This window comes from Strongylocentrotus purpuratus, unplaced genomic scaffold (assembly GCF_000002235.5).
Source record: "Strongylocentrotus purpuratus isolate Spur 01 unplaced genomic scaffold, Spur_5.0 spur5_scaffold_7, whole genome shotgun sequence".
Lineage (NCBI taxonomy): Eukaryota > Metazoa > Echinodermata > Echinoidea > Camarodonta > Strongylocentrotidae > Strongylocentrotus > Strongylocentrotus purpuratus.
This window is the reverse complement of record NW_022145613.1, coordinates 19,618,847-19,636,595: the sequence shown is the minus strand read 5'-3', so window position 1 is coordinate 19,636,595 and position 17,749 is coordinate 19,618,847. Positions and strand designations below refer to the sequence as shown.

At 39.4% G+C, this 17,749-nt stretch overlaps 1 protein-coding gene across 1 annotated transcript in view; it reads left to right on the top strand.

Annotated features, from left to right (window-relative positions):
* Positions 1 to 15,067, top strand: part of LOC590191 (tubulin delta chain-like) — a 28,111-nt gene extending 13,044 nt beyond the window's left edge. Inside the window, exons 4-12 of the mRNA XM_030974103.1 lie at positions 1,786 to 1,850; positions 2,376 to 2,513; positions 3,474 to 3,615; positions 6,276 to 6,452; positions 7,012 to 7,107; positions 8,241 to 8,313; positions 13,140 to 13,281; positions 13,923 to 14,083; positions 14,429 to 15,067. Of these exons, the coding sequence (XP_030829963.1) occupies positions 1,786 to 1,850; positions 2,376 to 2,513; positions 3,474 to 3,615; positions 6,276 to 6,452; positions 7,012 to 7,107; positions 8,241 to 8,313; positions 13,140 to 13,281; positions 13,923 to 14,083; positions 14,429 to 14,500 (1,066 nt within the window). The 3' untranslated portion in view covers positions 14,501 to 15,067. The remainder of the gene's footprint in view (positions 1 to 1,785; positions 1,851 to 2,375; positions 2,514 to 3,473; positions 3,616 to 6,275; positions 6,453 to 7,011; positions 7,108 to 8,240; positions 8,314 to 13,139; positions 13,282 to 13,922; positions 14,084 to 14,428) is intronic.
* Positions 15,068 to 17,749: the final 2,682 nt, after the last annotated feature.

Here is a 17,749-nt window from a genome sequence, read left to right as displayed (position 1 = left end):
TCAAAGGATAGAAGGTTCAGCCTGTGAAGAAGAGAGGAAAAAATAAAATCAAAATGTTAAAATATTGTAGCAGTCTTTAAGTTGTTAAGGGTATTTAGTATTTTAGATTTACATGTTTTATTCCACAAAAGCAATGTATGTTTTATGGAGTAATATTGTAAATTTAATTAAGACTTAAGTGAGAAAAAAAAAATCCCATTCTAATTTGTGCTTCCATTGGATGGGTAGTGACTCACTTATCAATCCGTCACGTTGTGACATGACCTTTTTTTGCAACGAGGAAACCTTTACGAGTGGAGTCTTCACTTTTTGTCTGGGCATACATGTAGCTGTCTCATGGTATCAGCTACTCTTTCGGTGAGTTTCTTGATGTTGTCAGGCTATAAGGATACATGAAGATGTGATATACATTGAATGCCATTATTCTGTGAGGAGAAAAGGTTGAATTTGTTCTTTTCAACTTCACGTTTGGTGCCATGCATTTGTAAATGTAGTAAAAGCATGCCATACTCATTTGGAGGCAGTTGTGAATGTGGTTGCCAACAAAACTCTTCCTGTGATATGATTGTCTCTGGACATGCATATCTTGCGGGGCTTTATCCAAGCTGGCTGCAATCATACCACTTGTCTCGGATACCTTCAGTGATTTGTCCAATGCAACTTTCTGTATTGGTATTAAAGACAAAGAGATATCTAAGTCCTTATTATGGCATCTGCTATACAAGGTAAATTTTCACTTAAATTATGGATTTAATAGGGGATATAATAAGTTGTTGGTTTTATTGAATATTATACAGTGCCTAAACAGAAATCAGTACACACCACATCATTTATTTCCGAATCCTTTTTTGTGCTTCCATTGGATGGGCAATGACTCACTTGTCATATTCGTTGAGTTGGGACATGGATCTTTTTTTCTAATGAGGAAACCTTCACAAGTGGTGTCTTCACTATTTTGGTCTACTTCCTTTCCTCATTGTGGAATTGTAGGGGAACTCATTTCGCCTCTCAGTTTTCCCCTATGATTGTAGCCTCTTGAATTTTCTTCTTGCCTTCTGTTATGATGTTGTGCTCCTTTAGCCATCTTTAAGGACAATCCTGATTATATCTGACACATTCAGACTCAACACACCTCTTGCCAGAAGTTCATAGCAAGTCAGCCGAATGTCAGATCCGGTACATATTTACTGCTTGACTTCTTTGTTTCTTCCTTCTTCCCAACTAGTGAAAAGTTGGTGATACCTAGCACTTGTGGCACCTGCTTCTGCATGCTTTGAAGGACTTCCTCTAGTCTAGTGGAAACTGGACCAGCCCCAAATGGTAGATCAGGGAGCTTGGAGATGTTCTTATTCATGTTCAAAGAAAATGGATGCACTTATGGTTACAAATTTTGTAAATCAGGGGCCATGAGAATGAAATGTTCAAAGGTTCAAACAGGTGTTTGACTGGCCAGTGTTTCAAGGAATGTCCTTTGCTTGATGCCTCTCATTTCCCCCCTCAATGACTCTCTATATAGTGTCATTTGTCATAAAATTTGATCTCTTTACATGTATCAGCGTCTTATGCTACGATGCGTAAACAGCTTCCAAACATTGTAAGAAACAAGTGATATCCACCTTCTATTAAATTATCAGAACTGGCATTTTTTCCCCTCCAAACTAGTAATGATTGGAGAAAAAAAGTAATGACACACACAGAAAAAGGGGAATTGATTTGATAAGGATGTAAATCATGTGATTAACATTAAAAAAATTAAATTTTATGTCATCCTTTTTTTCCCCCGAGACTTCCTGTAAGAGAGGAAAATGTCATCCTGAGCAAGCAAGGCAGAGGAACAAACTGGGCCATGGGTAAGTTGATTAGTCCCAAATTCAATCACTAGTGCAGATATGCTGCATTGTACCTTCATAAAGGCAATATGAACTATTAAGATAGATTAAGCTATACAACCGCTATAGGGACCGTATATGTACCAGTTGCACACCACCTCATAAATGACCATAGTAGAGTTCAACGACTCTTGCTGACCGGCCTAGTTTTTAATGTGTACAGTTTGTTGCATGCTCTTCGAGAGCCAATGGCTGCTTTATTATGTAGTAAATGGTTCCGTAGGCACCGTGCAACCTATTACGCATTAGCTCTACTTCAGGCTCATGCTGTAGCTTGCTATGTCAACTTAATAACTTGCCGAATACTATATCAGAAATCGGTCTGGGGTCTCGGGGAAAATATTTTCATATCATATTTAACAGGTTGATACAATTGTAATGTAAAATGAAATCTCTATCTTGATTTGTTACCAATGGTACGACTACAATACCTTGCTCTTTTCAACTTATTAACAAATATCGAACTATGATTTGATGTGTTTTCAGGGTACCATGGGACATCAAGCAATCCTAGTGAAAGCATGGTTGAATTAACCCTTGAAGCCATGAGGAGAGAGGTAGAGAGATGTGAATCTTTCTGTGGTACAGTTATGATGCACAGTCTGAGTGGTGGAACTGGATCAGGTATACACATTGATTTTGTATCGTTAACTTGATGGAAGTGTATTCCCTATGTATCCCGTGACAAACATCCTTGCTAATAGATGTAGCTCAAGCATTTAAACTGGATATTTCAAACAACAAATTCAACGTTTTGTAGTTTGCAAAACTTGATGCTTGTTTTCCTATTTTAATTTCCTGGGTAGGAAAAATTATCTTGATGTGCGCATCAACTGAGCACTGCTTGTTGTAAATCTTTCCTTTTAATTTTTTCCCTGAATGTGATATATTTATATAATATTGACTGGCCTTGAGGGGTATATCAGAAATATTGACCAAGCTCAGATCATATTGCCCCGAGTCGAAAGACGAGGGCAATATGGTCTTAGCGCGGTCAATATTTCTGATATCCCCCGAAAGTTAAGCCAGTCAATATTTGTATTGTTATCCAAATCAGACATCTAGAGCAAATACAGAAATCCACCATGACAATCTCAAGAACTGAACAAACTTTGTCAAACCAGCACTGTGCATCCCGCGGCTTGACACAATTTTCGTCACACTGCAAACAGTGTGCATTTGGTGTGATTATTACGTCACAATAGAGTGCGCGCAAAGTGCACAGGTTCTCGTACGCATAATAGATGCGCAATGAAAATGACAAAATACGGCGCGGTCAATACAAGACGCCCGGATGTGAGACCGTGGAAAATACCAAGGTATATTTTCACTCTTCTCTACACGCAAAGTCAATACGCGCAGGGAGACCAAGGAAAATACAAAGAATATACCCCTCCGTTCCCACTGCTAGTGAAAACTAGGGCAATACGGTTTTGTAAATGACCAGCCCAGATGTCTGATACGGGTAATAATATGTCAGATTTGGATAAAAGTTTCTATGTGACAAAGCATAAATGTTGGAATGTTGTTACTGTTACGTTTTAATGCTTGTTCACTATTCTTTAATTGTTGCTTGTATTCAAGGTCTTGGTTCTCGTCTCTGTGAGGCTGTGAGAGATACATATCCCATGGCATACATCCTGGATATAGCTGTAGCTCCGCATACCCAAGGAGAGAGTCCTCTTCAACATTACAACAATCTATTCTGCCTCTCTTGGCTACAAAAGTAAGTTCAAAGTGCACCTTGGAAAACATAATTCTTTCAAGCCTCTGTAGTCAAACCAGGTATGATGTGCTGGTAGTCGTCTATGTTTAGTGAAATAGACCCGAGCTGTCTCGGATCAAAAATCCGAGCAGCCTTGTAGAAAGGCATAACTGGATGTTGGTCTAGATGCTTGTTGATCTTGTCTGCTGCTGCCTTGAACACTTTGTTAAAGGTCTTAGAAAGCTTCCCTCTTTCTGCTGTAGGTTTTTCTTGCAGCAGCTTGTCAGTTTCAACAAATGACGTCATCCCAGCAGCAAGGAATCCTCTGACATCTTGGAGAACATTGTAAACGGTGCAGGCAAGTGGTTTTGTTGTGGCCTCTAGGCTGGTGAGTACTGTTGTGAGGCGGGCATTGTGTCCAGTGATGAAACTCATGTACAGTTCATTGTAGATGTCCTTGTTTTGTAACATCTCCAGTATGGTTTCAACAACCACACCTTTGCTCTGCTCCTGTTTGAAGAAGCCTTCATAGACATGAAGATGCTCTGAATGATATTTGACCGAGTTATACCATGAATTCCATCGCGTGGAAACAGGGACAGGGGGCAACATGCACTGGTCAGCTGGCAGATATTCTCTGACAAATTTGAGGTACCTGTTCTTGCATGCTGGCTTATTGAAGAATGCCAACTTAACCTTCTTGACGAAAGTGTCAACCCTGCTGAATTCTGGGTAATGCTGAAATGCTTCAGCACCAACATTAATGATATGAGCTAGACATGGCACACGAGTACTTCTTGACAATAAAGGCTGAAGAACTTCTCTGGCTGCCTTTTTACAATATGCAGCGCTATCTGTGACAACAGCTATAACGTCATCCAAATGGACCTCAACGTTTGTCAAAGCTTTCACGACTGCTTGGCTGAGAGTTGCATTGTTGCAAGCATCCATTGTGCACACATCAATGAGGAAATATTTTCCACGAGCTCCAACAAGTACGTTTGAAATGCTGCAATCCCGTATGTCTGTTGTCTTGCACCTCTGAGAACCTTCTTCAAGGCTTGGAAGTGGATCTCAAACAGGCGGGGGACATAAAGACTGCGCAATGTGTCTGCTTTTGGAAGTGCGCCACCCTGTTGGCAGTGTCTTGTAATGAAAGGTCTCATTTTCTCCATTTTGCTCAGTGGGATGTCACCCATGGTGCAGCACTTTACAAAGCCCAATATGAATTGTTCTTGAAGACCTCTGGATTTCATAGCCGTTTCCAAAGTGACCTGATGCTGTTGTGGCCCCTTGGATGATCTAGCTAGTAAAGGTTCTGACTTTAATCCTTTGTTTTTCACATGTTTTTTAAATTTTCATGTGGTCCTTCACAGTGTCTATTCTTGAGTAATCTACACTGTGACTGCGATATTTGCAGAACATAACACTCCCGTCGGCGTAGAAATCATTAGGAAACTGCCTAGCCCTTGTAGTGGCAGAGACAACTGAAAGAGGCTTCATTTTCTTCGGCTTGGTGGCCATGTTGACAGTCCTGTTTGAGAATAAGAATAACATTTTACAACTAACTTAAATTGTTTTAAAAAATATATAAAAAAAGTGTATACTATATCAACATTTTTCCGATAAATTCTCCAAAAATAACAAGAAAATTGACATGAAACAGGTAATAAACATAACAACTTTTAACTCATGATCTTTATTTAGACATTTAATAAATATTTACTTGATTGACTAAAAACAAATAAAACTTTGACAGTTGTTAATATTGATACATGTATTGATCATGTAGCCGCCACCTTTGACAAGCCACTGATAACCACTCAAAAATGGACGGACGGGACTGGATAATCCTGATGCAAAATACTAGTGAAAAATACCAATATCAAATTCGAACTTAGACAAGCAGACTAAAGTTAGCGGGATGTGTCAGAACACGACATATTCCTGACGGAACGATACAAATACAGATGCAGGCTGATTAGTACCGACGCCGACGAAAACATTTCAGTCTTGGCTGTCCCCTTTTTCAAACTGTACAACAGCGTGTATACAATCTCGCCGCACTGAGCGCCCGCTGCTGGCGCACACGCCAGCCCCTTTACTAAAATTGTGCTGAACTGTGCATGTGTACGGCAATCTCGCCTTACTTCGCAGCCGCATGATATGAGTATGCGCCTAGCTGGCATAATAGGATCGATTCACTGCTATTTGTACCATGTTTTGTGTCACGATCTCTATTGGTCCACTGCCAAACAAATCACAAAAATAGTGTAAGTTTTACAATTTTCTTCGTGAAAAAATTAAAAGTTTTGAGGTGAAAGGGGTTTTCTGTGACTTTCCGTTTGAAATTGCATTTTCCGTTTCAAATGGTCATTTCTGTGAATTCCGTCCGTTTTCTGTGATCGCAGAACATCAGTGTCCGTAAATATTGAACAAAATTAACATTTTACAAATGTTTGAGTACAAAGCATATGAAAAAGGTATATATTTAGAAATTTCTCCAAAAGACAGACTTTGACTATTCATCCCATCCCCAGTGAGAAGTTACTCTCTGAAAAAGCGAAGTTTGAATGGGGTTTATAAGTAATGTATTGTGAGAAATCATAGAATCAATTTCATATTGATTGCTAATTTATGCATTTTTCTTCTTCATTCCTGTTGCTTTTATTGTTTTACAGGTTTGCTGATTGTGTCATCCTCTATCATAATGATGAAGTCTTACACCATCTCCAAGGCTTAAATATCACCAAGGGCAACCGTGATGCTGCAAACGTCGATATCAAAATGATGAATAAATACATCACAGACTCCTTGGCTGGCTTACTGTGCCCAATAACAAGTAATACTACAAAAAGGTATATATCAGTCATCAGTGATTCTAATTAAGGCATTGTTAAGGGATTTTCACCGTATTACATTATGTGACATGCAGTGTGAAAGTCAGAAACCATTCTTGCTCGACTGAGAATTCAAGGTTGAAATTAGAATCGCTATGTTGGGGGCAATAAAACAATTTAATCTATAAGGTCTTTAGGCCTGTGTGGACTAATTGCAATACTTTAAACTGAATGAAACCACATGCAGTGCATGATGTAGGCCGAATACTGGTTCTAGGTAGGCTGTCTACTTGTCCCAGTTTAGCTACATGCGCAAATCGACCGCTACGTGCACGTCGGTCCATATCAGCATTAATGAAACAGCATACGAAAACAGAGAATATCGGCTTCGACTGTAAAATGAGACAGCAGGGTGAGATGATATAGTTTGTATGTTACTTAAACTGCTGAAGTGGCCAAATGCTTGTCCCCATACAGTATTTATTCATTAAAGGTTGTAGGTATGTCTTAAAAATTTCAGTTTTCTGTAATACAATGTACTTTAATGCTGTTAATGTATTGTTCATTTTTTATTCAGTGGTATATCTTGTGGCAATGAAGCATGGGAGATGCTGAGATCTGTCGCTCCAATGCCTTCTCATAAGTTTCTTCATGTCTCGCATGTAATGAAAAGGTGATGAGCTTCATAAGTATGATCTGACTTTGTGAATTTTTTTTTTGATTGTATCCTTATTTCCCACAAGGAGATCATTGCGATCATCGATATTTAAGCCTCATTGACACTTGATGTGTATGACAGTCTTGAAAAACTTCTGCTGCTAAATGGCATGAGTGTAGTATGATTCACATAGCTGTATCTTATGTCTGAAGCCCACCACATACTTTACAGATTTCTGATTTTCAAATGTTGGCATGTATGTGTAAAGTGCGCTGGGCCTTACAGATAAATGAGTACGTTGAGGAGCCTTTGTTGGATGCAACTTCTTCTTTCCACCTCTACTTGCCATTTATCAATATGTAAATGTAGGTTTGATAGGTTTTTAGGAAACTGGAAAAGACAGGAAAGAGGAAACTGATTAATGGAGAAAGATGAATTGTTGACCCACTTTCTCACAAAATGTATACTGTTACTTTAAGTGCATTAGATAACTGCCTTTAACTTCTGTAAACTACATTTACTTCTGTAAATATGCTTTGTGGGTGTTTGTTCAAAAAGTGCAATACTGTTTTTTGCAAACTGATGTAGTGTGCAAGAATTATTTGATTCTGCTGTAACTTTCATATCTTGTCTATTTGAGCGAATCCATAATGTTAAAAGCATTGTTTAACAATGTTAAATCTGAGAAATATGGCCCTACATGTTATCAGTGTCTGGAATATGGTGTAATATTGAAGCCCTGAACAAATTGCGCTTCAAAATGTTCAAGAAGTGCCTCAAAAAATTAAAAATATTTGAGTGACCGGTTTTACCATACTCCGTTTTCCCCAATAGACTGTAGTGTTATGAAAACCATTCAAAAAGCGCAAAATTTTGTATCGATTTCCAATCATAAATATCTTGATAATCAGAAAGGCGATAAGCTTGAAAAGTCATGGAGTTCCTGACTGACCCAAAGGTTTATAATTATCATTGCAGCATGAGCTAAATCCAGGATTTTGTTTCAGAATCTGAGACAAAGTTACTGGATCCCTTTAATGTCACCCATTGGTCTTTGATTTTGTTTGTTTTTGGTACTGATATACATTTCAGTCACGATGGAAACTCTATTTTTGTTCAATTCTGTCTTGTTTTATATTTTGTTATAGGGAGTCTACATGGGAGGCCATGACTACCAATCTTACCCAGAGTGCTGTGAGATATGATCCAGATGGACAGCATGTATCCTATCTTTATTTATAAGAACTCTAGATATGGGGTCGTTTTAATAGGAATGAAGTAGTATAATAAAAAGATTATCTGAATGGACAACGTAGGCCTCCACATTTCCTTTATAAGATAATAAAGTGTGAGTCAGAAAAATAATTAAGACTTTATGTCCGAGGTTTCCATGACTTTTTCACTGATTTTTTTTGCTCTGCTATGGTTTATTTGTGGCTCAAAACTTCATCATACAGCAGATCTCAAAGAAAAGCTGTTGTTTGTCCTTCATACTAGCGATGGACAGTGTCTTGCTATTTATTAAAAAAAACATATATTCTTCCACTTGTGCTTTCAAGAGCTGGTTTTGTTTGCCAGCTCAGGAGCAAGAGCAAGATGTTTCAGTTTCTTCTGTGTTTCCTTGTGCTCTTTGTGGCTCAAAGCTTCATCATGCAGCAGATCTCGAAGAAAATCTGTTGCATGTCCTTCATACTGCCATGATGGACAGTGCTTTGCTATTTATTAAAAAAACATACCCACTCTTCCTCTTGTGCAGACAATTCTCCGTTCTCCTTAGGAATAGAGCACTGCAGTGCAAGTAGTCTCTGTTTTCTAGTGCAAAACAGAAAGAAAGAACTGCTGATTCTAAAACCTGTCGTGTTGCACTAGATACAATGATTTGAAATGTACATCACAGCAATCATTCCTTCTGATTGATAGCTTTTATTGCAATGCACTGTTCCAGCTTTGACGTCACTTCAAATTTCTCCATTGAGATGCCATCCACAAGAGCAAAGGTTCTCTGGGATGTGCTGCTTAGGAGTAACCTTCTGACTTGAGAAGCTTTGGAGGCAATATCTAAAATCCTCCTCTGGACACAAAAGAGATTATAGACTATTTACAAATAAAAAAGAGATTTGATATATTTAATTTTATATTAATTTGTATTAAAGATGCATTTGGTACATCTATGCATGATTTAGGATTAAAACGTATGCAACTCATATTTTCAATACTGCTGGTGTGACATTGAGATACTTACCAGTCTAAATTTCCCTCTTCTTCTCTTCAGTCATTTCCAGGATGAGGGTGGGTGGTTCAGCTTCAGGGTAAAGAAGTCCAACCATTATGTGTTGGTCCATGAGGTCGTGAAGTTCTTCCTCAGCAAGCTTCACTCTGGACTGGAGATTCAGCTTCTTCAGCTACTGTTTGATTGCCTCCTTTGCTTCCAGTTAGTCTTTAGGAGTTTTCGCCTAGGAGTGGCCAATCTTCAGGTCCAGGGTGTGACATGCTTGGCAGAGCAAGTTGAAATGCTTTAAGAAGATCCCTAGGGATATGTGGAGCCCAGGAGGACAGATTTTATAGGTTATTTTTTTATTTTTATAACTATAATTTTTTTTCAACAAAAGAAGAAAACACATCTCCATAACATTGACTGCAAATCAGCAATTTGGCATCTCCAGAGAGACATCGAAGTTGTAAGTGGAGTCAGATCCATTAGAGTCATGAACTTGCTGGTCATATTCCTCTAGCAAGTCCTAATTGACAAGGGCACTGAGACTGGTAACTGTGACTACCGGTGGCTGCTTGATCTCTATTCCAGTGTCGCTTGTACCTTGTTGAAGAGGCAACCATTCCCTGGCGATGTTGTCCTTTATGGCGTTGTCTTGGAGTTTCCTCGCCTCCCTCTCGTTTCCAGTGAAGATTCTATGATCTTTGAGTTTCCTCGCCTCCCTCTCGTTTCCAGTGAAGATTCTATGATCTTTGAGTTTCTTCGCCTCCCTCTCGTTTCCAGTGGAGATTCTATGATCTTTGAGTTTCCAGTGGAGATTCTATGATCTTTGAGTTTCTTTGCCTCCCTCTCGTTTCCAGTGGAGATTCTTTGATCTTTGAGTTTCCTCCCCTCCCTCTCGTTTCCAGTGGAGATTCTATGATCTTTAAGTTTCCAGTGGAGATTCTATGATCTTTGAGTTTCTTCGCCTCCCTCTCGTTTGCAGTGGAGATTCTTTGATCTTTGAGTTTCCTCGCCTCCCTCTCGTTTCCAGTGGAGATTCTTTGATCTTTGAGTTTCCTCGCCTCCCTCTTGTTTCCAGTGGAGATTCTATGATCTTTGAGTTTCCTCACCTCCCTCTCGTTTCCAGTGGAGATTCTATGATCTTTGAGTTTCCAGTGGAGATTCTATGATCTTTGAGTTTCCAGTGGAGATTCTATGATCTTTGAGTTTCCTCGCCTCCCTCTCGTTTCCAGTGGAGATTCTATGATCTTTGAGTTTCCTCACCTCCCTCTTGTTTCCAGTGGAGATTCTATGATCTTTGAGTTTCCTCGCCTCCCTCTCGTTTCCAACGAAGATTCTATGATCTTTTAGCCAGTTGTTAAGAAATATATTTAGGTATTGTACTTTTATTGTATGATCTTGATCTCTTGGAGTCTTACCCAGCTTGTCGATGACTGAGTCGTCCAGGAATGTACTGGTGTTCATACCTCGGTGGCATGCCCCAAACAGCTTTAGCAAAGTGTTGTACTTCGTGGCTATTTGTTCTGCCTCCTGGATGAGGTCCTGGTCGTTAGGGCAGAGTGACTGTACCTTCTTTGATATAGCAGTAGTGATCAGATCAGTGTGCTCAGGCTGTTGGAACAAGGTACACGAAGAAAGGTTCAAAGTTAAAGGATAGTGACATCGCCTCCCTCTCGTTTGCAGTGGAGATTCTTTGATCTTTGAGTTTCCTCGCCTCCCTCTTGTTTCCAGTGGAGATTCTATGATCTTTGAGTTTCCTCACCTCCCTCTCGTTTCCAGTGGAGATTCTATGATCTTTGAGTTTCCTCACCTCCCTCTCGTTTCCAGTGGAGATTCTATGATCTTTGAGTTTCCTCACCTCCCTCTTGTTTCCAGTGGAGATTCTATGATCTTTGAGTTTCCTCACCTCCCTCTCGTTTCCAGTGGAGATTCTATGATCTTTGAGTTTCCTCACCTCCCTCTTGTTTCCAGTGGAGATTCTATGATCTTTGAGTTTCCAGTGGAGATTCTATGATCTTTGAGTTTCCAGTGGAGATTCTATGATCTTTGAGTTTCCAGTGGAGATTCTATGATCTTTGAGTTTCCAGTGGAGATTCTATGATCTTTGAGTTTCCTCGCCTCCCTCTTGTTTCCAGTGGAGATTTTATGATCTTTGAGTTTCCTCACCTCCCTCTCGTTTCCAGTGGAGATTCTATGATCTTTGAGTTTCCTCACCTCCCTCTTGTTTCCAGTGGAGATTCTATGATCTTTGAGTTTCCTCGCCTCCCTCTCGTTTCCAACGAAGATTCTATGATCTTTTAGCCAGTTGTTAAGAAATATATTTAGGTATTGTACTTTTATTGTATGATCTTGATCTCTTGGAGTCTTACCCAGCTTGTCGATGACTGAGTCGTCCAGGAATGTACTGGTGTTCATACCTCGGTGGCATGCCCCAAACAGCTTTAGCAAAGTGTTGTACTTCGTGGCTATTTGTTCTGCCTCCTGGATGAGGTCCTGGTCGTTAGGGCAGAGTGACTGTACCTTCTTTGATATAGCAGTAGTGATCAGATCAGTGTGCTCAGGCTGTTGGAACAAGGTACACGAAGAAAGGTTCAAAGTTAAAGGATAGTGACATTTATTATTAGAATAAAGTGGACATTAGGCAAGGAGAAAACATCTAGAGAATTAACGTCTTGAGCTCTTCCCTCTGCTTGGATACACGTCTGGTTGTACACTTTCAAAGTAAGGTTTTCCCTCACAATTTTCTCTTGCTTCGGGACGAGCTTCTCTGGAATTACGTTGACTGTTGCACCCAAGTCAATCTGATGGCTTCCCCTTATTGGTGCCTGTATCGTAGACTTTGATGCAGCTAACAGTCTCTGTTTCTGAGTCAGACTGGCTGTCCACTGACTCTCTCTCCGACCTGTTTACTTCTCTATTTTGGTTTGTAGCTCCTCTTGCTCTGACAACAGACAGCAAAGTGATTCTTCCGTCCACATGAATTGAACTCTTTGCCAAAAGCAGGGCACTCTTCTTTCTTTAGCCTATGTGACTTGCCACAGAATTTGCATTTGATGGTTCTCATCTGTGGGGTGCTAACCATGCTTGCATTCTGCCTTGGTCTAGTGCTCTACACTTTGTGGATTGACTGGCTACATCTATCTCCAATCATATCCATCTGTGTTTTAGTAAATTTCTGACGACCTGCAGATGTCAATTGCCTCATCAGGCTTAAGTTTCTTCCTTTGCAGGAGGGTTTTTCTCGTCGAGGTGTCAGAGATACCAAGGACTAGTCTGTCTAGTCTGTCTTTCAGGCAATCATAGCAGTTACAGGTCTTAACCAATTCTTTGAGCATTGATACATGGCTCCTACGCCTTCACCCGGCCTCTGATCACATTACCTACGATGAGGCTCGTCATCTTCGTGATAATTATATCAACATCATGTTGGTCTGCTTCTCTCTCAAAGCTAAGAGCATTGTATATTCTGAGTCCTTCAGGACCTACGGTGTGCAGAAACACTGCCCTTTGGTATGCTTGGTCCTTTTCTTTCAACTTTGTGATAACACTGTAATGCTCAAACATCTGTTTGAACATCTTCCATTCCTCCACTCGGTCCTCCTGAAGCCTTGAGGGAGGTGGAGGGGCTTCATGGAATGGTAACTGCTGTTGAGCCCTGTCTGGTTTGCAATTCTGATATCAGTCAAACAATATTTCTGTAGCTATAATTTTGTTTCTGGTTGTGTAGTTCGAACTTTCCTTAATTATAGAATACATTGCAAGACATTATCTATATAGAGAATACTGTGCTCAAGATATATTTTCCTTAACTGCAAGTTTGTGTGTGATTCAGTACTCCTCACTTGCCTCACTGGTGGCAGTAAGAGGAGAGACAACATCCACCTTCATGACGAGTCTTTCAACCATTGAGAGAAAACTCAAAGCAGCCCTCAACTTTGCTGAGTGGAATCCCTTCCCAATCGACTTCTGGATAGGTAATTTATCGCTCCACACTGAATTTTTTAGGGGTGTAGATGGATATTAATATTTAGTCTGTTTGCACGAACCTCCTTACAAACTTTTAAATTATGGGGTTCTTGAGTCTAGGGAAATAGGATTCCAGATGGCTCAGTTTTAGAGCAGTGGTGTATTAAGTACGTAGGTGTGGGGTTCTAAGTACAAATGGTCTTTGGTCATGCATTAACTTATTTACCAAGTAACTTGGCTAGGAGCCAAAGTGGGAGATCTTGTAAAGTTGCTTTCCTGATGAATAAAATCATCATCATTTATGTGCAAATATTGCAAGTGGAAATCATTTATCATACAGCATTCAGATTGAGGTGCTGTTTTTCAAAATAGCATATCAGGCTAATCCAAGGTGTTACAATTCACCTCAAAGATTTTTATTTACCTGAATAATTAAATATGCCAGCCCAAAGAAAATAGTTCTTACTAGTATAGATGGTTGAAATTTTGAATTTAAATATTATCCTTGCTATATGTGCTAATGAAAGTTTAACTTTTCAACATCATCATACAGATCATTTTCTGTAACATGTTTGTCTTTCAAACTTGTGGAAGAAAATTCCAGCCGTTGCAATCATGTATGCCTTAATTTGTTTAATACCTTTTGTAGGAAACCAGCAAGGAGTTTTACCAAAGGACACTTCTTCCATGACGATGTGTGTGAATACTAGTAGGATTGTGAGCACGATGCAGAGAGTTCAGTCCAGAGCACAGTCCATGTATGAAGCCAAGGCTTTCCTACACTGGTACCAAAGATACAGCTGTGATGAGGTGGGTATATAAGACTTTTGATCTCAGATTCCCTAGGGGAGTCGATACCAATCAGGTATTCATATAAGAACAGATGTTATTTCGATTACTGAAACTACTTGTAGCTTTTACGAATTATAGGTCTTTCAAAATGCAGTCACCACCCAAAGACTACATAAGATTCAAAATTAAAACCGTGAACATGATATCTGTTTTTTCTAGTATAATTGTTTTTTGTTTGTTTTTCTTCTCAATTTTAATATTCTGAAATAATTTAATGGACAGTATAATGTCCATTCAATTTTTGTTCTTCAAAATGCCTACAAACATTGAATCATGACAATTTTTCTCTGAAATCTCTTTCAGACGGACTTCGAAGACGCATTTTCCACAGTGAATCAAGTCATCAGAGACTATGAGAGTGCGGCTGAGGGTTGAAGAATTCAGCAGCACATGACAGAGATGGTCCATCCACAAAGACAGAGTGCTGGTGGTAGGATGTAAACCTCCATAAGGATATATGTAGAAAGCAGCAAACAGAAATACAATCATGCAATACGTACACGAGGATAGGTCTTGCGTGTGGGACCATGAGAGTGCAGCTGAGGGTTGAATAATCAGCAGCACATGACAAAGATGGTCCATCCACAAAGACAGAGTGCTGGTGGTAGGATGAACACCTCCATAAACAAGCAGCAAACAGAAATACAGTGTGTATTAGAATAATCTGATACGTAGACAAGAATCGGTCTTGTGTCGAATGCAAAAAAGGCAAGAAGGTTTTGGTAAACTGAAATGATGATAGGGAATGTGTTTATTTACGTTATATGAATAGTAGAAGGAGGAACATATTGAATCACTAGATCCCTTTAGCTTATGGGTCTAATTGCGTATGAATCACTTAAATTCTGTGACATTGTTATTTTTATCCTGGAAGTAGTAATTAGACAAGCATAGGCAATTTTGCAGCATGATATAGTGTCCTTGTTAATATGCGAGCACAGGTAGTGTCAATTTATCCAAACTGTACTGCTGGACATATTAGCTAAAGCTTGTTTTTTTTGGTGCTAATTTCTTTGCGGTGTCAACATTTTGAATTAGACATACAGATAATTATTGACTTCCTGAGTTATTATTTGAAAAGTAACACAATAGACAATGTGCACCTCCTCTACTCCAAGATGGGCATCCACTACAGGTGCTACTTCTCGATGGCTGTTTCTTGACTAGAACAACATACAACCATTCAAAATAAAAGTCATACCTTTCTTCCTGACCCACTCCTTTTCATGTTGTCCAACACATTCCAGTAAGAACTCTTGAGCTTCAATTTTTGTTTGACATGCTTTGGATGTCTTCTCATGCCCCTTCTCCATCATTTGTGCAGAGTGTGAAATGTGTGAATGTTTCTATAGTACAACCATCCAGTTGTTCCTGGATAGTCTCCTTTGACCAGAGGGCAACGTATCTTTTTTCACTGTCATTCCAATAAAATCTTTCTAAAACTCTCACAAAACAGGATGAACTAAGACCATGTTCTCTTCGTTCTGTAGCTATCCTGACCCTAGACCGAAAGTTCAGTCTCTTTTTCGTTAGCTTTTTTTATTTATTTTGAGATATTCTTACCTTTTCTTTGTACAAGGGATACAAGGTATAGATTAGACTTTTACCATATCCTGTAGGAAGTTGAGCGAACACATTCTCCCCCTTCTCGAGGTGTTTCAAGCAGTCGAGCTGTTCATCTTTACTATCGAAGTTGAAATTGTATTCCAGCACAATTAGACTTTTACCATATCCTGTAGGAAGTTGAGCGAATACATTCTCCCCCTTCTCGAGGTATTGCAAACACTTGAGCTGTTCCTCTTTGATGTCGAAGTTGAAATTGTGTTCAATCAAGATCTGGTTCAAATCATCGAGCTCCATGATGAACAAGGACTTACCAAAATGACGGTGTATTAAGTATATGTTAGTGTCGCCACGGCAGGAACATGACAACGCTTAATTTCGCATTTAGAAATTTGTGTCCTCTTGCTCTTATATGGGAGTATTTTTCCTTCACACCACATACATACAGACACATACAACTTTTGATTTGTTTTCTATTAATTCCGAAAGAATACAGTGGTATAAACAAACTATTCTTACGCAGTGAGTAATGAGGCACAGAGGCGACGCTACATTGGGAAGGTAATCATTGGTAATCTTCTTTGAATGTCGAACACTCTCTATTTTAACATTTATTTCATATTACATAAAAATAAGAATTGCTTTCAATGACACGCTATGTCAATGAACTTACTTTCCACTTATAAGCACTTGATTTAGGAGTCAGAGAATTTGTAAAAACGTGTGAGATTATACCTTCTTTAATATGTACAGAGACCAGAGTCATCTTTCCTATTTGGGAAATAAGGGGGGGGGGGGGGGAGGGTTTAATAAAATATTATTTTGTGCCCACTCCTTACAACCTCACAATACAAAATAGCATTTACAATAAATGACAAAACATAATGCCCCCCCCCCCCCCTCCCCCCAAAAAAGGAAAAACTTGGGAATAACTTCACGACAACAAAAAGAAAAAACATTTCAAGAACCAAGGCATTAAAACAATAGATTTAGTGTTAATTTTTATGCCTCCGTTACGAAGTAGCCGGAGGCATTATGTTTTCGGGTTGTCCGTCCGTCCGTACGTACGTCCGTCCGTCCGTACGTCCCGTTCTCGTGATCGCGTTATCTGAAGAACCGATTGATGGATTCCTGCCAAACTTTGGTCATGTATGTATCTTGCAGAGCCGATGAACTGATTAGATTTTGGGGTCACGAGGTTAAAGGTCAAAGGTCACAGGGCTCATTATGTATGCAAAAACAGCTCGTGATCGCGTTATCTGAAGAACCGATTGATGGATTCCTGCCAAACTTAGGTCATGTATGTATCTTGCAGAGACGATGAACTGAGTAGATTTTGGGGTCACGAGGTCAAAGGTCAAAGGTCACAGGGCTCATTATGTATGCTGAAACAGCTCGTGATCGCGTTATCTCAAGAACCGATTGATGGATTCCTGCCAAACTTAGGTCATGTATGTTATTTGCAGAGCCGATGAACTGATTAAATTTTGGGGTCATGAGGTCTAGGTCAAAGGTCATGCGGCTCATTATGCATGCAAAAATAGCTTGTGATCGCATTATCATTAGAACAGATTGTTGGATTCCTCCCAAACTTAGATCATGTATGTATCTTGCAGAGCCAATGAACTGAGTAGATTCTTGGGTCATGAGGTCAAAGGTCAAAGGTCATGGGCTCATTATGTATGCAAAAATAGCTTGTGAACGCATTCTCATTAGAACTGACAGATGGATTACTATTTAACTCGGAACATCTTGCAGAGCCAATGAACTGAGTAGATGTTAGGGTCATGTGGTCAAAGATCAAAGGGTCATATATGTATATGAGAAATTGCTTGTAATCACGATATTCTGAGAACCTGTTAATGGATTACAATTGAACTTGAATTTGAACAATTTCTTCTGTTTTGGTTTGTAAAATTGCTCTATGACGGAGGCATCATTTCGACTGCGCGCAGTCGAAGTTCCATCTAGTTAAGCATTAAATAAAAATATTCAATGCATTAAAAAGAAAATGCATGGAAATCTATGTGCACGAGCTACAAGTTCGTAATGATTTAATCA